General features: G+C 47.1%; 2 protein-coding genes across 2 annotated transcripts in view; both read right to left on the minus strand.

Annotated features, from left to right (window-relative positions):
• Positions 1–16,758, minus strand: part of LOC146829574 (uncharacterized) — a 176,788-nt gene extending 160,030 nt beyond the window's left edge. The window contains exon 1 of the mRNA XM_085608277.1: positions 15,652–16,758. Within this exon, the coding sequence (XP_085464403.1) occupies positions 15,736–15,918 (183 nt within the window). The 5' untranslated portion in view covers positions 15,919–16,758 and the 3' untranslated portion in view covers positions 15,652–15,735. The remainder of the gene's footprint in view (positions 1–15,651) is intronic.
• Positions 1–23,841, minus strand: part of ARHGEF9 (Cdc42 guanine nucleotide exchange factor 9) — a 1,163,048-nt gene that overhangs the window by 420,402 nt on the left and 718,805 nt on the right. The window lies entirely within an intron of this gene.

Here is a 23,841-nt window from a genome sequence, read left to right on the forward strand (position 1 = left end):
CCTGTTCGCCTTTAGGAAAGCGATTAAAACTTTTCTTTTTCCCCCAATTTAGTCTTCTTGATCATCCTTCTATTTTTGATGTTCATCTGCTTTAGTGTTTTGGTTCTGCTCTCTGATGCTGCAGCGCCGGGACGCCCCTTTGCTGGGGCAGCTGTGCGCTATATAAATCCGAATAACATAACATAACTTATTGATGCTGTTTCAGTAGTGTAACCTTGAGAGCATTAAAGAATGTATAAATTCGATAAAATGCAAAGAGAGACGGATGGGTGCTGTTGGGTATTAATGGCCCATAGATGATGCCCCAGACTTGAGGTGGCATGGAGGAGCAACTCACACATATGGTGCAAAGCAAGATTACATTGAATCCCATGACCACAAGATAGTCCAGTTCCCAGAGCCCACTGGAAGTCAAAGGCAAGTGTTTTTTTCACATCAGTTCTCCCTTTATAATATTTTTAAAAGTTGACTGGCATGAATACAACAGTGGCAAATGCCCTGCACACAGCATTAGAGAAGCAGTTTAACTACCCCTGAAGGTGGGAGAGATTAAATTAGAACTGGCTAAAAGGATAAAATGCGGATCTGAAATCGGGTGTTAAAAAACATATTTAAAGTGTTATGGCCAATTTGGCATGACACCTGGACTTGGAACAAGGCAAGAGTTATCATTTTTTACAAAATGAAAGGTGTTGCATGGTACACAACTGTGAACTGAATGCCTCTCGTCATGTCTGACTGCTTTCATTTTTACATAAAATTCATGATAGGGGTATTGTTAGACCGAGTGTCCCAGACACCATGTGCAGTGTATGTAATGGAAAGAGAACAGGCCTGGCTGTCTCATCTATGTGTGAAAGTGCTCTTTACCGACAGATTCCCAAAGCGGAATAGACACTTGCAGCTTAACAGATGCAACTGGGGGCTGAAACCAGCGTGTGCTTCATGGTGTTCCCTTTCAGTGTGGACTGTTCCTATTGGAATAGGACTGCAGCTGTTTTGCATATGACTGGGTTTCATCTGAGGTGGGCAAGGCAAATGATGAAATGGAATGCGGCCCAAGTAATCACCAGTGGTTAAGAATACTTCATGCAAATCACCCATCTTTTTTTTATTTCCTTAATAGATTAAATTGTACCCAATTTAATGGCACTCATTTTGTCTACAACCAGAAAGATGAAATTCAGAGAGTTTTTAGTTGGAGTAAAATCTGCAAACTGTAAACAAATATTGGCAGCATGCGCTCTTCCGCTAAGCTATCTTTCCAGCTGTACAACAGATACAGTAGGGTTAGGAAAGTTTAACAGCTTAAGATCACTATCTTTAGAAATGTTAATCTTGCAAAGACAAAAAGCCCATTACTCAAACTGGAAACTTGTTATCTTAAAGGTGCCATCTAGTGAAAGTTGTCACCAAAGTTCATCAGCCCTTTGATATGGTCTCAGACATTCTACAATCCAAAAACCCAAGCAGAAATCATCCAACAAAGGTACATTCTAGAGTCCAAGATGCAACCAGACACCATCGAACATGGGAGAAAACTAGAATCGAAAACCCAGATGGACATCAACAAGAGGAATGTTATGGGACTGAGACATCCGGTCTGACATAAGCAAACAGATACATTCTGGATTCCAAAATTTAAGACATCATCAAATGAAGACGGGCTGTGGAATATAACACCCAATCAAAAATAATCAAGTAAACAGACATTCGGATGTGTGTAACCCTATTGGACAGAATCAAATAGAAGACCATTCTGGAATCCAAAATTCAGTCACGTGCAATACAGCAAAAAGACATTCAAGAATCTAAAACTGAAACGGACATCATCAAGCAAAGGGACATTCCAGAATCCAACCAGCCATCATCAAACTACGCATTCTGGAAATTAAAACCGATCATACGAAGGGACATTCTACATCTAAGAGGCACCTAGACAGCATCCGAGAAAAAAATATTATAGAATTTTAATTCCAATCAGACATTATCAAACAAAGGAACATTCTGGGGTCAAAAAACAAGCAGACACCATCAGACTAGGGAGGGGTTTGAAATCCAAATGTCAAGCAGATTCCATCAGACAAGTGTCAACCAGACATGGGTGGCACACTGCAATCAAACATCCAATCAAAAACTCAAACGCAATGAGGAAGTATGGAAACCTCATTGTTGGAGATGATTGGTGCTGAAGTGGTAGAGAGAATCAGTTACTTTTCGATTTACTTAACAACTTTAACTCGCATGTCATTTTTTTTATAACTGTCTAGGATTAGATGTGTTCAAACCATCTACCAAGAAACCAGGATGTCTGTTCATATCATGACATCTGGCACTAGAAGAAAGTGCTTGTGATCCTGGGCGGATCACCTTTACGGTCTCTCGGCTTTGATGGGAGCACTTAGAAACAGTCAACGTCCAGCAGTACACAGTGCATCTAGTACCGGGACATTTACATTACAGGCAGAGGTGCAGTCTTACACCTCATTAGTAGACGTCGAACCCACCTGGCTTCCGCACTTGGCCATGTTGTGGGACCTTGGTCTACAAAGGTTGCTTCTAGAGCAAAGTAGAAGGTTCCTTTGTGCACCAGGTTTGCACACGAGCCGGTTTATTCTGTGCCTGCCCTGGAGCAGATCTGTGGAAGCCAGGGGAATCTTTCAAATTCTCTTGAGCAAATCTGTCAGATGTCATTTCACATGCGAGCCTCCACCAGGTGCACCCCAGTCATCTCCAGATTTGCACCAGTGCAAAACATCGTCAATATGACATAAACCAACAGGCGTAAATATTAGATTCTCCAGGTTTATGCCTTAGTAAAATGTCGTGCATCCAGCCCATTGTCTCCCTTTGCCTCACTTCCATTTTCTGTCAAACACTGTAAGTGCCTACATATTTCCATCCATCCTGTGTGCTATGCAGGAAATTTCCAATTTCAAAGAGAATAACGTTAATGGTTGCAAAAGCAGAGGTAGAAACGTACAGCTTGCTAGCAAGTAAGATTTGTCAATATACCACAACCGTGAGCTAGCTACATATGCCCTGTGGATGGATGAAAGGCGGAGCCAGCCGTGCCAGGAGCCCAAGCACTGACCTGCAGATTGCGCGCACCGCTCAGCAGCGAGCGTTTCGCGCACAGTCATCTCGCTTGTAAACAGTAGAGCAGAAACCGCACCGCGCTGGATATCCCCGCGCTGTGAAGCTGTCATATATCACATTGTAAATGCTGCGCTCAAAACCTATTGCACTGCTGGGAATAGCTTACGTGTCTGAGGGCTTCCATGCTGCATTAGGGCGGCCACGGACCTTCTTCTGCTCGGCGAGCAGAGCGGCTCACGGGCGAACATGAGGCTCCGGAAACTACCTGAGCAATGGCCAGCGGAGACTCGTGAACCGAGTCAGACGCGCAGGCACACATATGCACACGTGCGCGCGCGCACACACATATGCACACGTGCGCGCGCACACAGGCACACATATGCACACGCGCGCGCACACACAGGCACACATATACACACGCGCGCGCGCACACAGGCACACATATACACACGTGCCTATGTGTTGGAGTTCGGCGTTAGCAAAGAAGCATTACATATTAGTGAGGGGTGCGGAGATGAGAAAAGGATGCAAGAAGAAAAGCTGGAAAAGCGGTGCCGCAGATTACGTTTCAGCCGTGGAAACAGGAGCCCTTGTTTCCAATTTTAGTTTCTCTACTTAATCAAACAGTGTGATCTTAGGCACACAAAGCTCACCCGAGTTCGCCTTCTCTCTTTTCCATTTCTCATGTGGATATTAACTTCTGCTCAGAAAGAGATAGTTCAGGGGGTTGGGTGCTGGCGGGAGACTCAGCCAGCTCACATTGATTGGCACATTCACGCATTCTACACTACTACAGTGCAAAGGTCAAAACCCACGTTATAACTACAGTAAGTGACACTATAACCAAATGCCTGTTTATAACTCCTACACACCGCAAAGCAACAAGCCCTGCATTCTATATGCAAATCTGCACGGAATATTAATGACCCACCCACTTCCCATGAGTTATGACTTTCCCCCAACCCAACAGTAATAATAAATAGCATATATACTCCATGTATCTGCATATAAAGCATGTATATTGCAGGAAGCCGGGTTGCCCAGTGGGGTACATGTTAACACCAGAGGGCAAAACTAGTTCCTAGTCAGGCAAGCCCTGTTCATGGCAACCTCGTCAGGCCCTGAGTAGCGCAGGACAGACAGAAGACAACTTCCTAGAATGTGTGTTAAGGGTTACCACACTCGCATCAAGAAAGAACTCAGTTAAGCTCCCAGACCAATTTAGTAAAAACAAAAGGTATTTTGTGATTTAAATATAGCCAAAAGGACAAACTTTAGATCAGTCCCTGGATCAGTCCCTGGAAAGTGCTATTGTCTTAAAGTGACCGTTCCATTCCACATGGCTCCTCCATTCTGCATGGACAGCCAATGAAGTCCCCGTGCAATACTCCCACGCGGCCACTGGAGGCTCCTCCGTCTACTCAAACACTACTACCCCCGCCTCCAGGCTGCCTCTACCCTCCAACCAGGCCAGAGGGACTTGATGAAAGCCAGTTGTCTTGTGCAGGCCTAGTTCACAGCTTCCAGAGTTCCTATGTGGGTGTCTCCGGCTTGTGGGAAGCAGTGTGTATATCGCAGGCGGTACAACGCATGCGATTACAGCGCTGTCGTTACAACGACCACGTTATACAACACTAACCATTACAGTGCAAGTTGTTTCTACGACCTGCTGAGGGGGCACTCTAAACTAAAGAATAGTGTAATTTAATATTCCAACACCTTCCCCACTATTGCGCACGTCGGAGTTGGAATAGTAAATGATACTTTTCCTAAGTCCAGCACGCCCCATACAACAAGTCGTAGAAACGACTTGCGTTGTTATGGTTAGCTTTGTAACAACGCGGTCATTGTAACAAATGCGTTGTAATCGCATGCGTAGTACCGCATGCGATGTAACATTGCATATTCCCAGCTTGCATCTCCAAGGCAGACAAGACTCACTGGTCTTTCTGAGTCTGCCTAACCCTGAAGACAGTACCCCAACCCCCGACCCCTCCTTCTCAGCTCCCAGCTCAGTCCTTGGTGTTCACTCTGAAGTCCTCGGGAGTATCCTCATTCCAGACACCAGCTCACACTGAGTGCAAGGTAACTTTGGCACCCACTCCCCAGTTCCAAAAACAAATCTCCACCAATTCCATTACCAGGCCAGTTACAACGAATATATGCCATTACTACGCATTCCGTTGCAACGCATGCCTTTACCACGCATGCGTTACAACGGAATGTTTTTTCTATGCATTGCCTTTACCTCGATTTTTCCTTTACCCCGCTTTTTCTTTTTTGGGGGGGGAGACCCCCCAAGCCCCCTTTCTTCTTTTTTTTGCCTTTTTCTTAGCTCTTCGCCGACACTAAAAAGGGACTGTCGCATTTTTTTGGTTGATGAAGACGTTGTTCCGTGATGACGTTGCTTGCGTGGTAAAGACGGTCGTTGAAGCAATACGCGTTGTGACGACGTTTACGAGGTAAGTGTACCGTTGTAAACGTAACGCGTAGAAAATGCTTCGTGGTAACGGCTGTTTCCCAGTTACAACTGGTCTGCTTCAAAAGAAGAGTCCTTGGGTGCTCGTTTGTAGTTGTATCCGGTTGAGCCAACTGGGAGATTCATCTTCAAACTGAATCTTTTACAGAATAAACCACACAAGTCTTGGTTGGGTCACACTCCCACCCACAATATAAGCAGATTCCAACCACTTATAAGTCTTGCAGCACACAAACCTGCATGGGTCTGTCCGTCTCCTCAGACCTCCAGTTGTGTTCCAGTTAGGCCTGGGCGGAGTTCAGGGAGTTTCGCTACGTGAAACTCTGCGAAGTGATCGAAAAACTCTGACGCGCTACATGGAGTTCCGCAAGTTGCAGAGTACATTAAGTCGAACCCTTTGCGTTGACTTTTAATGCCAAGTGTTTGATCTGCACTGGAAAATCAGCGCAAATGGCATCATGTGCAACGCAAGAGACCGCTGCTTCTTCCTGTCACTCGAGATGATATTCTACTCGAGTGGCAGCTTCCTCAACGCGAACGGCAGGTTTCACAGCGCGAGTGTCACGACCATCCACGCCCGCCTGCAATGAGAAATCTCGACGGGAGGTGTTCTAGTATTGGATTACGTTGGCGACCGCGAGCAAGGAAAAAACTCCTCTCTGTGAATGCAAAACGGAACAGAGTTTACCACCCAGGCCTACTTCCAGTCTGGTCGCAGTAGGTATCTGGCCCAACACCATTCCCACCCCCCCACTTCACTTCAGATGGTCTGTGTGTCTTCAGAGGCTCTCAAGCACGTGACAGGCCGCAGCACCACGTCTTTCCCCAGTCCACCAATAGATATAGCAGCTCGCAGAGGTGGGGAGGACCGTCCTATTGTAATCCCCCACCTGCAATATATGACAGTCACTCAATTACAGCAAAAAACCACCATCTCAGTGGTCAGTGCAAGCTTTTGAATGTTTAAATAGGTAATGATCAAACATTGGGCGGCCCTTATCGTGGCCAGTTTACATTGGTTTCCTGTCCTTCAATACCAAGGCAGGACTCGCCTAAACTGGTGCAGTAACAGCTGAAACCAGGCTTCAGTGGAGGATATGGTGTAAATATATCTTTCCCTCTCAAATCCGAGCCTTGCCTGTTTCTTAGAAGATGAACTGAAGGATGTTACTTTCTTATCTCCAAGTGGGCCTCCTAGGAAGGTGCCCCCGCTCCCCCCAGCAGAAACTGAATACAATTAATTTAAACACCGTAAATGAAATATACGCAACCAGGTAGTAGTTCCACAATGCGCAGAGTCAAAGTACTGGCAGTGTGTAGATGAGAAAAGGGACTGGAACAATGCAAAAAAGCAGATTGTATACACACTGTATATATATACATATGTATATTATCTACAGGCGGTCGCCAGTAGATAGTTATAGTTAGGACCGAGTTCCCATAGGAAATCTGAAAATTCTATTTTGAATAACTTTGGCGCCGGTTGAATTATCTTCGTGAAATTTTCAAAACTAATGGGGCGCTCCGCTCTGCTCCTACCCTGAAAGTCTCGGGGTGATTCGTCAAGCGGGGGCTGAGAAAAAAGGGGGGTCCCAAAGCGCGTTTTCCCCATGCATTTTCCCATAGGACCTTTAGTCGAAGGTACAGCCCGAACGGCTGAACAGAATTACTTGAAATTTGGCAAAGAGGTAGTCCTCAGGCCAGGCATGTGCCTTTTGCATATATGGTGTCAATCTGTTCAGTAGTTCCTGAGAAAATTGCAGTTAAAAGTACATAAATATCTATATACGCGCACCGTGCGCGCACGGTGCTCGCACAGTGCGCGCACCAAATGTCCGCGAGCGTAATTCTGATTGGTGGTTAGATGTCAGTCAACATTTGAATCGGTCAAAATCAGGAAGTGTCGGACGCCATTTTGTGTGTGACAGTGAAAAAGAAAGGTGGAGAACGTGAAAAGGGGGCAGGGTAGAGAGTTCCTGACCCCCTAGCCTTTGTCAGGGGGTCCCTGAAGGACCCCGAAGGGTGAAAAAAACATTTTATTTTTTTTTCCAAAAATCGCGGGGTGTGGCACGGTGCGCGCACCATGAAAAACCCGTAAAAAAAAAAAAAAACATTTTAAAGTGTTTATAAGTTTATAGAAGATATTAACTATGCTGTTCAACTTTATCCAAATTCAAAATAAAAGAGCTGAGCCATTCCATGTTAAAGGATACAGTCAATCTATAACTATATACATAGGTAGTTTATTGTAAAATAAATATATAAAAAATATAATAATACATACATAAATTAGCATTTAAAAAACCTTACAAATTCACTAAAAAAAAACCATAGGTTTCACACATGTTATAGTTCGGCATTAGCATTTTAAAAACCTTGCAAATTCACTGAAAAAACCATAGGTTTCACATATGTTATAGTTAGCTGGACATTTCACTCGTAAAAAACCATTGAAATTCCCCTGTTATAGTTAGTTCAGCTAACTATAACTCGCGCGACCGCAATCCACTGCTGATGACGTCACATATTACATCACTCATGACATGGTCAGTGACATCACTCATGACATCACTGATGACATCTCAAATGACATCACTGATGACATCACTGATGACATCATCCAGTGAATATGTGTCTTTCTGAAAAATAAATATTTTTTATATATGTATATCTAAAGGTTAATGGAAGAATAAATGGGTAAATAAGTGTCTAAATGGATGTTTTTTTTGTAAAATTAATTGTATAACTGACTTATTAACAGTATCTTAGTGAATACAGTGATGTAATATGTGACGTCATCAGCAGTGGATTGCGGTCGCGCGAGTTATAGTTAGATGAACTAACTATAACGGGGGAATTTCAATGGTTTTTTACGAGTGAAATGTCCAGCTAACTATAACATGTGTGAAACCTATGGTATTTTCAGTGAATTTGCAAGGTTTTTTAAATGCTAATTCCTAACTATAACGTGTGGTTTTTTTAGTGAAATATATATATATATAATATTTTAAAGTAAGTGCAGTGGATAAACTCTGATACAGACATATAATACTACAGTGCAAAGGGCATAACCAATGTTATTATCACTGGACAAGGTGGAGGCTTGTGAACGAGCAAAGGCTTGATCTGTGCATCTGCATATGTATTATAGACATAGTATATATTACCTACTGGCGGTCGCCAGTAGGTAGTTATAGTTAGGACCACGTTTCCATAGGAAATCCGCAACATTCTATTTTGAATAACTTTGGCGCCGGTTGACGAACCCTCGCGAATTTTTCAAAATAGGTGGGCGCTACGCTCCGCTCCTACCCTGAAAGTCTCGGGGGGATTCGTCAAGCGGGGGCTGAGATAAAAGGGGGGTCCCAAAACGCGTTTTTCCCATGCATTTTTCCATAGGACCTTTAGACACAGCTATAGCCCGAACGGCTGAACAGAATTACTTGAAATTTGGCAGAGAGGTAGTCCTCAGGTCAAGGAAGTGCCTTTTGTAGGTTTGGTGTAAATCTGTTCAGTAGATTCTGAGAAAATAGCCTTTAAATCAATATATATATCTGAGCCAGCTTACGGTGCGCTTACGGTGCGCTTACCGTACGCGTACGGTGGCGTGCGCGATTCTGATTGGCCCTTAGATCTTAGTAAACATTCGAATCGGTCGAAACCAGGAAGCGGCGGCCGCCATTTTCTCTCTCGCACTCTGACAGGGGGTTGAAAAACCAAGTGCAAAAACATGTAAAGGGGCTGTTTACACAGCTCCCAAGCACCTAGCCATGTCGAGGGAGTCCCCAACGATCCCCCAAGTGAAAAAAGGCAATTTTAATTTTTTCGAAAATGTCGCCGATTACGCTTACCGTACGCGTACGGTAAGAAATAATAATAAAAAAAAAAAATATCCACATTCTCCCCAACCGTAATCCTCTGCTGATGACATATGTGTCTTTATGAAAAAAAAATATTTGTAATATATGTATAGATAAAATTTAATGGAAGAAGACATGGGCAAATAAGTGTCTAAATACAGTATTAGCATCAGCAGAGGATTACAGTCGCGTGAGTTATAGTTGCCTACAGTAACTATAACGGGGGAATTTCATTGGTTTTTTATCAGTAAAATGTCCAGCTAACTATAACATGTGTGAAACCTATGGTTTTTTCAGTGAATTTGTATATATATGTGTATATACAGACGCCTGGAGTGTAATATGCGTTTTATTGCCGTTGTTGAATGCGGGAAGCGTCAGATCCACACTTGCATCTCGTTTCCTCAAGCAAACCTTTCTGCCCACTAAAATAATCTATGTACTCATGCAGTCCTGGAAATCTCTGACTGAAACAGATTGCAAGAAATACTCCCGCGATGTTTTTGAATTCTAAAAAGGTGTAAAATTACCACAAATGCATACTTGTACCTTCGAGGGTAGATGTTTCACTTTTCAGGCCAGGCTTTGGTCACCGTGTCCCTCATTCCTAATGCCAGGTTCGAATCTCTGACTCACAACGTGCATGCAGACCTCTGCAGCGGGTGCTTAGATCACTGAGATATCTTATTAGCAAGCAGCATGAGCGCAAAATATGACTGTGCTAGATTCTCTGGGTCTAACAATGTTTCCTACTTCCCTTCAACTATGTAGTATAATAACAAAAAGCAAAGTAGAATAAAATGCCTGCGTAAAGAAAGTCAAATTCTTATGTAGTATAATAACAAAACGTAAAATAAAATACATAACCGAATTTGGGTTACTGCTCACACCTGCATGCGTGTGCACACATAGATAGTGCATACAGTATTCCTACAAAAGCTTGAATCGATTGAGATTTTTACAAATTTCAAGAGTTTGAAACTTGTGACCCTCACTCACTAGGATGCACAGAAGAGAGACTACAGGGGGTTCTGTGAACCGCGGGGTACACACAGATCTCAGCACTGAAGTACCTTACTGGCTTTAAAATGTATTTCCACCAAGTAAAGCTTTAGCTAAATGCATTTTTTAGAGACCTCCGTGTTGTTATTAGAGCGTGTTTATGGGGTCGGAGGAGGTGGTGGCACGTGTGAAATAATGCACAGAGTCAGAGCTGGGCTTTGTATCACCAGGGCCCTTAGAGGATCATTTATGAGCTGGAGAGGAGGGTGCCACACACCTGGATGAGAATCTACTAGCCCAGGACCGACAGACAACAGCACAGTGTCCTCCCCACCCGCCCCCCCAGAGAAGGGAGCCACACACCTGGATGAGAATCTACTAGCCCAGGACCGACAGGCAACAGCACAGAGTCCTCCCCACCCGCCCCCCAGAGAAGGGAGCCACACACCTGGAAGAGAATCTACTAGCCCAGGACTGACAGAGAACAGCACTGAGTCCTCTACTCCCCAGAGGAGGGAGCCACACACCTGGATGAGAATCTACTAGCCCAGGACCAACAGGCAACAGCACAGAGTCCTCCCCACCCGCCCCCCCAGAGAAGGGAGCCACACACCTGGATGAGAATCTACTAGCCCAGGACCGACAGGCAAAAGCACAGAGTCCTCCCCACCCGCCCCCCAGACAAGGGAGCCACACACCTGGAAGAGAATCTACTAGCCCAGGACCGACAGGCAACAACACAGAGTCCTCCCCACCCGCCCCCCCAGAGAAGGGAGCCACACACCTGGATGAGAATCTACTAGCCCAGGACCGACAGGCAATAGCACAGAGTCCTCCCCACCCGCCCCCCCCAGAGAAGGGAGCTACACACCTGGAAGAGAATCTACTAGCCCAGGACCGACAGGCAACAGCACAGAGTCCTCCCCACCCGCCCCCCCAGAGAAGGGAGCCACACACCTGGATGAGAATCTACTAGCCCAGGACTGACAGGCAACAGCACAGAGTCCTCACCACCCGCCCCCCCAGAGAAGGGAGCCACACACCTGGATGAGAATCTACTAGCCCAGGACCGACAGAGAACAGCACTGAGTCCTCTACTCCCCAGAGGAGGGAGCCACACACCTGGATGAGAATCTACCAGCCCAGGACCGACAGGCAACAGCACAGAGTCCTCTACTCCCCAGAGGAGGGAGCCACACACCTGGATGAGAATCTACCAGCCCAGGACCTTCAGGTAACAGCACAGAGTCCTCCACCCCCCAGAGGAGGGAGCCACACACCCGGATGAGAATCTACCAGCCCAGGACCTTTAGGCAACAGCACAAAGTCCTCCACCCCCCAGAGGAGGGAGCTACACACCCGGATGAGAATCTACCAGCCCAGGACCTACAGGCAACAGAACAGAGTCCTCCACCCCCTACAGGAGGGAGCCACACACCTGGATGAGAATCTACCAGCCCAGGACCTACAGGCAACAGCACAGAGTCCTCCACTCCCCAGAGTAACGAGCAACGCACCTGGATGAGAATCTACCAGCCCAGGACCGACAGACAACAGCACAGAGTCCTCCACTCCCCAGAGGAGGAAGCCACACACCTGGATGAGAATATACCAGCCCAGGACCTACAGGCAACAGCACAGAGACCTCCACTCCCCAGAGTAACGAGCCACGCACCTGGATGAGAATCTACCAGCCCAGGACCGACAGACAACAGCACAGAGTCCTCCACCCCCCAGAGGAGGGAGCCACACACCTGGATGAGAATCTACCAGCCCAGGACCGACAGGCAACAGCACAGAGTCCTCCCCCCCCCCAAAGAAGGGAGCCACACACCTGGATGAGAATCTACCAGCCCAGGACCGACAGGCAACAGCACAGAGTCCTCCACTCCCCAGAGTAACGAGCCACGCACCTGGATGAGAATCTACCAGCCCAGGACCGACAGACAACAGCACAGAGTCCTCCACCCCCCCAGAGGAGGGAGCCACACACCTGGATGAGAATCTACCAGCCCAGGACCGACAGGCAACAGCACAGAGTCCTCCACTCCCCAAAGGAGGGAGCCACACACCTGGATGAGAATCTACCAGCCCAGGACCTACAGGCAACAGCACAGAGTCCTCCACCCCCCAGAGGAGGGAGCCACACACCTGGATGAGAATCTACCAGCCCAGGACCTACAGGCAACAGCACAGAGTCCTCCACTCCCCAGAGTAACGAGCCACACACCTGGATGAGAATCTACCAGCCCACTCCTAACAAGTAACACCGCACTGAGTCCTCCACTCCCCAGAGGAGGGAGCCACACACCTGGATGAGAATCTACCAGCCCACTCCTAACAAGTAACGCCGCACTGAGTCCTCCACTCCCCAGAGGAGGAGCCACACACCTGGATGAGAATCAACCAGCCCAGGACCTACAAGCAACAGCACAGAGTCCTCTACTCCCCAGAGGAGGGAGCCACACACCTGGATGAGAATCTACCAGCCCAGGACCTACAGGCAACAGCACAGAGTCCTCCACTTCCCAGTGGAGGGAGCCACACACCTGGATGAGGATCTACCAGCCCAGGACCTACAGGCAACAGCACAGAGTCCTCCACTCCCCAGAGGAATGAGCCACACACCTGGATGAGAATCTACCAGCCCACTCCTAACAAGTAACACCGCACTGAGTCCTCCACTCCCCAGAGGAGGGAGCCACACACCTGGATGAGAATCGACCAGCCCAGGACCTACAGGCAACAGCACAGAGTCCTCTACTCCCCAGAGGAGGGAGCCACACACCTGGATGAGAATCTACCAGCCCAGGACCTACAGGCAACAGCACAGAGTCCTCCACTTCCCAGAGGAGGGAGCCACACACCTGGATGAGAATCTACCAGCCCAGGGCCTACAGGCAACAGCACAGAGTCCTCCACTCCCCAGAGGAGGAAACCACACACCTGGATGAGAATCTACCAACCCAGGACCGACAGACAACAGCACAGAGTCCTCCACTCCCCACTGGAGGGAGCCACACACCTGGATGAGAATCTACCAGCCCACTCCTAACAAGTAACACTGCATCGAGTCCTCCACCCCCTAGAGGAGGGAGCCACACACCTGGATGAGAATCTACCGGCCCAGGACCTACAGGCAACAGCACAAAGGCCTCCACTCCCCAGAGGATGGAGCCACACACCTGGATGAGAATCTACCAGCCCAGGACCTACAGGCAACTGCACAAAGGCCTCCACTCCCCAGAGGAGGGAGCCACACACCTGGATGAGAATCTACCAGCCCAGGACCTACAGGTAAAAGCACAAAGGCCTCCACTCCCCAGACGATGGAGCCACACACCTGGATGAGAATCTACCAGCCCATGGCTATCGGGTAACACAGCACTGTGCCCTCCACCCACCCAGAGGATGCAACCATACACCTGGATGAGAATCTACCAGCCCACTCCTGACAAGTAACACGGCACCGAGTCCTCCACTCCCCAGAGGAGGGAGCCACACACCTGGATGAGAATCTACCAGCCCAGGACCGGCAGGTAACACCGCACTGAGTCCTCCACACCCCAGAGGAGGGAGCCACACACCTGGATGAGAATCTACCAGCCCAGGACCGACAGGCAACAGCAAAGAGTCCTCCACTCCCCAGAGGAGGGAACCACACACCCGGATGAGAATCTACCAGCCCAGGACCGACAGGCAACAGCACAGAGTCCTCCACCCCCCAGAGGAGGGAGCTACACGCCCGGATGAGAATCTACCAGCCCAGTACCTACAGGCAACAGCACAGAGTCCTCCACTCCCCAGAGGAGGGAACCACACACCCGGATGAGAATCTACCAGCCCAGGACCGACAGGCAACAGTACAGAGCCTCCCACCCTCCTCCCCCTCAACCCCCCCCCAACTCCCCACAGAGAAGGGAGCCATACACCTGGATGAGAATCTACCAGCCCATGGCTAACAGGTAACACAGCCCCAAGTCCTCCACCCCCTCAAAGGAGGGAGTCACACATCTGGATGAGAATTTATCTACCAGCCCACACCCAACAGGTAGCACAGCACTGTGCCCTCCACCCCCCAGAGGAGAGAATCACACACCTGGATAAGCATTTATCTACCAACCCACGACTAACAGGTAACGCCGCACCGTGCCCTCCACCCCCTAGAGGAGGGAGCCACACACATGGATAAGAATCTAAGCACCGATTCCTCGCATCCCCTTGAAATCCGGAGACCGCGCTCTCTCCCTCCCTTGGACCGACTCCGGACCCCTCTGCCCAGTCCATATCCAATCAACCCTATTTCAGAGATCAGTAGATATACAGATACACATTTCAGGAGATGAAAAGACCGCCCCATCTCCCACTAACAGCATCCAAGCGCCTGGAAGCCCCAACTCACAAAGCAGTTGAATGCCATAATGTCTCTAGTTTGAGGGTGTGCAACATACCACAAAATATAATGAACTAACGCAGCATATCGTAAGATAACCTAGCACTGCTCCTTGTAACACGAAGCACTGTCACAACACACAGCAATACACCCTAACCTAAGAGATCATTACAAAACATTGCCACGTAATATATCCCGATAAATGTGTTAGACGCTGCGACACAGCATAACTTATCGCAGGGGAACCCAAGAGTGCCTCGAATCCTCAAATCAGCAGCCAACGCAACACAACATACCAACAAGTAAAATAAAACATTTCATAGCACAGCGTAAATAATAGAAGATGTAGGGTAGCAGCATAACATAGCATAATGTAGCACAACCTACTATATCACCAAACGCCATAGCATAGCATAGCATACCAAGACAAAATGCAACGCGATCTAACCGAACTGAAGGTAACACATCACAGCGCATAACGTGGCAGGGACAAGAGAGCACAATGGGGTAACATAACACGACACAATATAAATAGCTGAGCGTGAGCAGCGTAGCGCGGCGCAGCATCCGACCTTTGATAGCGCTGCCCCCGAGAGACTGCCTCTTTCTCACCCCAGGCACCTGAAAGTCGTCAGCTACGGGCTGCATTTTTTGTTGTGCAATTGCATTTTTCCACAGACACGGGGACACGAGCACGCACACACATGCAGGGCCCCCCTCCCCCTCACATCTGCATTTCTGCCCCCAGCCCCAGCAGCCACCCTCCCAGGCATGCCGAGAAGACAAAACACAGGATGAGAGGGAGGCGAGCGTCATACATATCACAGGGAGGCCATGTTGAAGCCGAGCCGCTCCCCCCTCGGTTGGAAAGCTCCTCTCCCGGCCGGCCCTCCGGAGGCGCCTCAGCGGGTGCCCAGGAAGAACATGAGCACGACGTTGACGAGCAGCAGCAGCACGATGACAGAAAAGACCACCACGGTCTGCACGTCCAAGGTCATGCTGCACTCTAGGACGCTGTACTGCTCCCGGCGCTGCTGGGCAGCCAGAGCCTGGCTGGTCAGCCTCTGCTCTGGCGCGCTGTCCATGCATCCACCATGGTAGAGGAAACACACTCGCGGAGAAAAAAAAACACACGCACGGCGGTAGAGAGGGGCTGGAAAGCGCCTTCCCTCCTGGCCCCCTGCTCTGCCTATCAGCTCTGCCCTCGCAGTGGCGCTGGAACCATCTTCAGTGCGGGGGTGCTGAAAGCGCGCGTGTACACCGCAGAGCCCCCGAGTCCTGTGCGTCCGTGGCGGCCCCCAGGTGCCCCTCAAGTCCTGGCTAGGCACTGTCCGCAGCCGGCAGCTTCTTCAAGGACCAGGGATGCGGGATCCTCTCTCAGGGATGCAGGATGCGAGCGGGAGGCAGGCTGTGCGGGGGTGCTGAAAGCGCGCGTGTACACCGCAGAGCCCCAGAGTCCTGTGCGTCCGTGGCGGCCCCCAGGTGCTCTTCAGGTCCTGGCTAGGCACTGCAAGCAGCCGGCAGCATCTTCAAGGACCAGGGATGCGGGATCCTCTCTCAGGGATGCAGGAGGCGAGCAAGAGGCCGGCTGTGCGGGGGTGCTGAGAGCGCGCGTATACACCGCAGAGCCCCCGAATCCTGTGCGTCCGTGGCGGTCCCCAGGTGCCTCTCAGGTCCTAGTTAGGCACTGCCCGCAGCATCTTCAGGGATGCGGGATCCTCTCTCAAGGATGCAGGAGGCTGGCAGGCTGCGCGCGCGGACAGCCCCGCATCTCCGGCGAGCAGCAGCAGCACAGCCTGAGTCGAGGCGGCCTCCCGAATACTAATCAGCTCCGGTGACCAGGCAGCGAGGGGGACTCAGGCGTCAATCAAGGGGGAGGCGAGGAACAGCCTCGGCCTCCTGGACAGCGACTCTTCCCGCGCGCCTTTCCCCTCCTCTCGTCAGGAAGACCCTTGGTCTGCCTCTTTTTACAACACTGCAGCTGTTCATGCTCCACTGTGGGGGCGCATGCGGGAGTGGGAGACAGAGCTCGCAGTTTTTTACATATTCAATTATATATTTATTTTTTTGTATTCATTTTGAATGTATAACTTTTTATGTTCATTTTTAAGTTTTTCACAATCTATTCATTGTGTTATTTATCGTAAACATTTTTTGCAGTCATTAACGTATGCATTTATTCTACATCAATTACTATCATTTTTTAATGAATACTTTAAAAAAAATGTATAAGTATTATGACATGCCTTGTATTTATATTAGGTTAATTCAGTGGTACCCAATGTTGTTTTATCATATTTCCATCCTTGTGTATTTAATTAAGAAAAGTTGTTTTTGTACGGCACAAAGATTAGAGTTTCATATCGCTGTAAATAACAGATGTTACTATTACCCTACTTAATATTTCTTTCAACAACCCCAGAAGGATAAAAAGATGAATCAGCCCTGCAGGGATTCCACCCTAATACGTTCCTAGTCATTGCAGCAGAAAAATGCTGAGCACTGTGAAACTGCCCTAACGTCGCTTATATAGGTTCTCACGTATATGGATGTTATAATGTATTTTTTTCTACTTGATTCACTAACTTATTTTTATCTGCTCCTTTTCCTCGTCAGGTATTTGTTTTGTAGGACGAAGGACACTGCTGAGTCTGAGTGTTCCCTGGGCCGTCCAGAGACTTGTCGCAGAACACGTATCAGATGCTCGTAATATGGACGAGTTCTGGAGCCTGTACTGGCATCTGAACCAGGAGGCAACTGCACATCCCGAACCAGCGCCACTCATTTCATTGACCCACTGAAGAGTGTGCTGGGATTCAAACCCTCAACCTCCAGGCTAGATCATGACCTCTGCAGGTGCATTGTGGGAAGTGTAAACTTACCCATCTTATTATGTCATAGTTTAAGAAACCCCTGATGCAAATTGGGCCAGTCTGTATACAGAGTTTAATGTGGTGCCCACTAGACAGGAAATTGTTGACCGTGGAACCAGGAGGGCAGGTCTCTTATCCCAGCTTCCACACTTGAGCATACTGCATGCTCCTGGCACATCAGTGTGCCTGTAAAGGTATGCAGTTCCTAAAGGGGACTAGAAAGTGGCAGGGGATGGGGGGAGGGGTGTTGGGGAGGCCAGAAGGTGCTCCTGATACAGATAGGAAACTAGGAGTGGGATAGCTCCAATAAGGAGCAAGTGCCCTCACACACCCCAAAGGGTGTCATGCTTCATCACATGCGTGTAGGTCTCACGCTGTGGAGGTCATTGCGCTAATTTGCTCCTCCCTCGCTAATGAGCGAACATTGTGGACGTCACGGTTCGGGTCATATCTACATCCCCTTCTAGGTGTTTCTCCAGAAGGAAGACTATCACTTATTTTTCACTTTCACTTAGGACTACGATAGGAGTCCACATTATAAGGGACGCACAACATCCTTCAACAGTTTATTGACCGTCCATTTGAGAGTAGACGAGGATCCCCCCAGTCCTGAAGAAATGCCGTTGATCCTATTTGATGATTGAGGGCATGAAACATGTCGACCATCTCCACATCACACAGCACACGTTGAGCTAAAGCGGGTATAATTTCCCTTGCCAGCCACGACTTTTGACAGGGGAATCCAGTGAATAAAATAGATTTTGGATCCCCCTATCTATTTTTAAATCACACCTTTTTTGTTCCCACTCCTACTCACTGCACATACGCCCCCACACCACTCTTTAGCTTCACAGCAGCAACCACAGAAGACCTCCGGCAAAGAGCTCTCTGTGAGGCCCGTAGGGCATTGCAGCGCCGGCCCAACGATCAGCTGCCCTATGATGAAGCATGACACCCCTTGGTGTGTGTGAGGGCCCTTGCTCCTTATTGGAGCTATCCCACTCCTAGTTTCCGATCTATATCAGGAACACCTTCATGCCTCCCCAACCCCCAAACTCACCCCCTTTCTCCCGGCCACTTTCTAGTCCCCTTAAGGAACTGCATACCTTTGTTCGCACAACATTTACTAGGGGCCTGTATGCTGGACCTATCAAGCCCCGTCCCGCTTGTGTTGTGATAACATCAGTGTGCCTGCCAGTGCTTCGATCACTTGACTGCAAGAGCTAGGGTTAATTAGGATCAGGATGTAAGATATTTTAAGCTATTTATAACAACAAGCTTTGGCAAAGCCAGCAGGTCTCTCGTTTGGGACCTAATAGCTTTACCAATGCCATTTTGGCAATGCTCTACAGAACCAGGCATTTTCCCCACAGCATGCAGCATTGTAAAAAAATAAATAAATAAGGTGCAACAACAAGGACACTGTTGCCGGTTGCAGCATTCTACTGGCGTGCTCATGCATCATATTGCAGGTGTGCATTTGGAGGGAGCAGAGAGGAGGAGAAAGAGACATCTGGAAAACACATGTACTCTTATGAAGTGCTTAACCAAAAAGAAAAAAAGAATCCTAAAAGAGAGCAGTGGAAGGGTAGAAGCCAGACAATCAGAGAGAAGATAAAGGAGCTATGCTTCAGAGGAGGGATAAACTCAAGATGGAAAAACATCAAATATGAAAGAAGCAGATGAGAGCAAAAAAAAGGCAGCCAATGGTAATCAATAACCGGTCTGTAAGCCCCTGTAACTGCGGGACAAGCCCACAATAGGTCTTTTGCAGCCAGACAGATTGCACTGTTGAAATAAAAAAACTGGACAATGCTTTTCAGTCGGAAAGTGAATTGAGTTCACATAGTTAGTGGTGTTAAACATCTATTTAAAGCCCTCCTTGCCCCAGAAACAAGGCTAATCTATGGCCTAAAGGTCTCTGCAGGTAAATAAATCGGACATCACATGAGCATATGAATTTCCGGAGATGCTGTGCAATGTTGCTAATAAATAAATGATTTTTCGGTCTGGCCTATAGACAGCTTCAGCTCCAGCCTCATGTTTTCCAAAACAAATCCTTATAACAATATATACATTATAAATACATACAATGTCTTTCAGTCTGCCTTCTTCAGCTATCAGTCCGTTCAAATATCATTCACATTTTGCTATCACCCCTCACAGAGTACAGCATGGCACGATGGGCCAGCCCACTCCATCCATTCGCTGTCGCGCACTGTGGGCGACGACATTTTGCGTGATCACAAGTGTACTGCTGCTTAAAAAGAATACATGGTTTGCTGAAAATTGAACACAGAAGTCAAATCTTTGTTTTCTTGTTTCAAATAATGCAACTGCTGTGCCTTACTGCATAGTGTGTCAACACACCACCTACCATTAGATTTGGTGTAGGTACATAGACCAAACACCAGATTTGAAAGATATTTACCTAAATAAATTAGTCACTACATTGACACCACTGCATTGTTCATATGTTTATATAAGCTCGACATGAAAACTAACTATACCCGTCCCTGTGACTGTAAACATAATCCTAACCCCAAGCCAGAGCATAATGTTGACCCTAACCGGACACTTCTCCAATCATACCCAATCCTAAATCTAAACCAAATCTTTAGGATAAACCCGCCTCTAACCCTATGTGTGTGTCCACCTCTTACACTATTCCTAAACATCAACAATACCCCATGTCAAACCCTAAACCCCACTTGTGAGTCGGATGAAACGATGGACCCTCCAGACCTAGAATTAGAAATGGTGCTGTCCGGACACATAGTGTCACTATCCGGACACATAGCGTCACTATCCGGACACATAGCGTCACTATCCGGACACATAGCGTCACTATTCGGACACAAAGCGTCACTATCCGGACACATTGCGTCACTATCCGGACACATAGCGTCACTATCCTCCCTCAAACTGACTGACCGACATCAAGCCCCGCATCTGCGTACTCAGTATACACATCTGCACAATTTCTAGAATGTCTACTGTTATTCACTCCATCTCCACACATACTTTGCTATTCTGTTAATATTTCACCATTTGCCATCAGCTTGTTTGACAGAAGAACTAGAGACATAAATCACCCTGTGAGGGACAATAACTTTTGAAAAAGGCTTTGTTATCAAAACGAGGATTCTTCATCTTAACCAGATCACTCTTAACAATGTTAGGGCTTTGGAGACAAACATCCATGTAGCACCTTCGTTACAATGGTTTATCTTTGTAGTGGATTTTCTGTCGCGGACGTGCGTCCCTGTAGCTGGGCCACAAGAGCACAGCGTTTTGCAGTATGTGATGATTCCATGAAACGCCATCTGCCTACTGGAAGGCCCATACATGTATAGGACGAAGACATGTGTCCATATGTCGTTTCCTGGCTGCGGTTTACCGCTCAGTGACATCCCTTCTTCCATCGACCACTGGAAGCCCCAGGGTTCATCGGCAAATGCTCCGGAGCATCCCCTGGTCCCATGTGCATCATCTTGCAGCCCCTGAAGCAGCACCGTCACGGTCACAAGTGATTTCACGGTGTCGGCAAGGCGGACCTCACATTGTGAAGGAATGAAAATCTGAACGAAAGAGACAAGAAATGGCTCTGTTCTGCCTGAAATTGCTTCCAGTGCCCAGGAAGAGTCTGCTCAGAGAGGCTAGGCATGGGAGGATGGGCGCCTTGGGCACCCTTCCCATATTGGCACTCTACACACCTACGCCCACTCGAGCTGTCTCACGTAGGGCGCTAAAGGTCTGTCCACCCCAAGTCTTTCTTTGCATCTGGTACTTGCAGCCCAGCCTTTTCCAATCACAATAGTGGTGATGACAATGATGCTACTATTGTAATATTGCTGCTGCAGCTGCTGTTACTACTACTGCTGAACTGCTATGGTTATCATTAGTAGGATTACTAATACTAATAAGGCAGTAGTGTGTTAGTATTAATATGGTATAATATATTATAGAATAATATATCATATAATAGAATATAATAAAATAATATATTATTGCAAACTAACAGCAAATAACAGTGCTACTACTAATGATAATCTAATGCTAATAATAATATATCAACATGCTCCCCAAACTATTATTGATGACTTTTTGTTATTATTTGAAACTACTAGCGGCAAGGTGTAGCTGACCATGTATTGCCCATTGGCACACTCCAATACCCTGTGTATAGGTCTTTGGGCCCATATGTGCAAACACATTTTCCCACAGGCACAGAATGCGAAAAAAACCTTTTGTACAACAAGTTCAGGACCCCATAATAGGATCAATAGCACATTTTGACCATTCCACATAATAGCTCTAAAAATATTGTAATCTAAACACAGGGACACTTAAAACGTGACTTTCATGACCAAAGGCCTACACTTCTCAAAGGTTTTTAACAATCACGAGGCCTTTTGCCCTGTTTGGCGTTTGCCAATGGGGTGTGGTTCATATGCTATCCGAATAATGGCGCCTTTTTCTCATTCTTATTCTGAGCCTCACTCACAAAGCACTTTACGTAGTCAAGAGTCAATCGCAGAGACGTAAAGCAAAGTTCTGCGGCCTTTGCCCTCACATATGGAACATACTACGTCAGACTGTTCACCAGAATGGCATATTTTATGCAGCTGTAAGTTTACCATGAGGTGAACAGTTGGGTGTTCCAAAGGCAGGTTCGGGAGTATGGGTGTGCGAAAGGCAAATTTGGCATTTAGTGCTATATTTTTGTGTAAAATGTGTGTACTGCTCTGCATTTTGGATACAAGGATGTATTATGCTCTAAAAAACGGTGCAAAAAAGGACAGCTAACAAAAGCATCTCATATAGGATTTTTATTCAAATGGTTGTTAATTACTCAACCAGACATGAGAGAATTTTACGCAACAAGCGTAATGCAAAATGCCAGAAAGGACCGAGGCCTAACAAAAAGTTGGCCCAGGCCTCTTCAGGAGGAGTCTTTGGGAACGGACCGAGCAATGAAAAGGTGGAAACTTTGTAAGTGTTTGGAAATATTCCAAACTGATATTCATATCAAAAGAACGTGTTTGACCTTGGTGATCAAACAGGCTGCAGTGCGCGTGCAGAAAGAACATCTTTTCCGTCTGAAGGAAATAAAGGCGGCCTGCTAACATACTGCTCGTTATCATCTAATAAACAGAACCCCCCAATAAACCCAGGCTCCCCTTTGTGAAACGAGCACTGCGCACCAGCCACTGTCACTGATAAACACTGATGCCCATGCTTCTAAAGTGATGCCACTGATAGAAAGGAATACTTATACACTACTATCTGTAAGCAACTCATTACAAGTCTGGTGCACCTCACTGCCTAATTACTACCGCCTGCAACTCAAAGGATACCATTCATACGAAATAAATGCTACTCAGTACGAATGACTATCACTCGAAGCTTTATGACTGCCACAGTCCACTCGTGACTTCATTATTACCACTTACTGCTCAGTAAATCCCACTCGCTGCTTTATAAAAACTGCTCAACAACTAAACAAATACAAAGAATGATACTCACTGCCGAATGAATAACACTCAATGCTTTACGACTGCTACTAACTGCTTCATTCATACGGCTTACTGCTGAGTAAATATACCACTCTCTGCTTTATAAAAACGACTCACCACTAAAAAGATACAAAGAATGATACTCACTGCTGAATGAATAACACTCAGTGCTTTATAAAAACTGCTCACCACTAAACAGATACAAAGAATGATACTCACTGCTGAATGAATAACACTCAATGCTTTACGACTGCTACTAACTGCTTCATTCATACGGCTTACTGCTGAGTAAATATACCACTCTCTGCTTTATAAAAACGACTCACCACTAAAAAGATACAAAGAATGATACTCACTGCTGAATGAATAACACTCAGTGCTTTATAAAAACTGCTCACCACTAAACAGATACAAAGAATGATACTCACTGCTGAATGAATAACACTCAGTGCTTTACGACTGCTACTCACAATTTCATTCATAGCGCTTACAGCTGAGTGAATACCACTCGCTGCTTTATAAAAACTACTCACCACTAAACAAGTGTTTTATGACGGCTACTCACAACTTCATTCATAGCGCTTACAGCGGAGGGAATAACACTCGCTGCTTTATA

This window comes from Triturus cristatus, chromosome 5_2, assembly GCF_964204655.1.
Source record: "Triturus cristatus chromosome 5_2, aTriCri1.1, whole genome shotgun sequence".
Classification (NCBI taxonomy): Eukaryota; Metazoa; Chordata; class Amphibia; order Caudata; family Salamandridae; genus Triturus; species Triturus cristatus.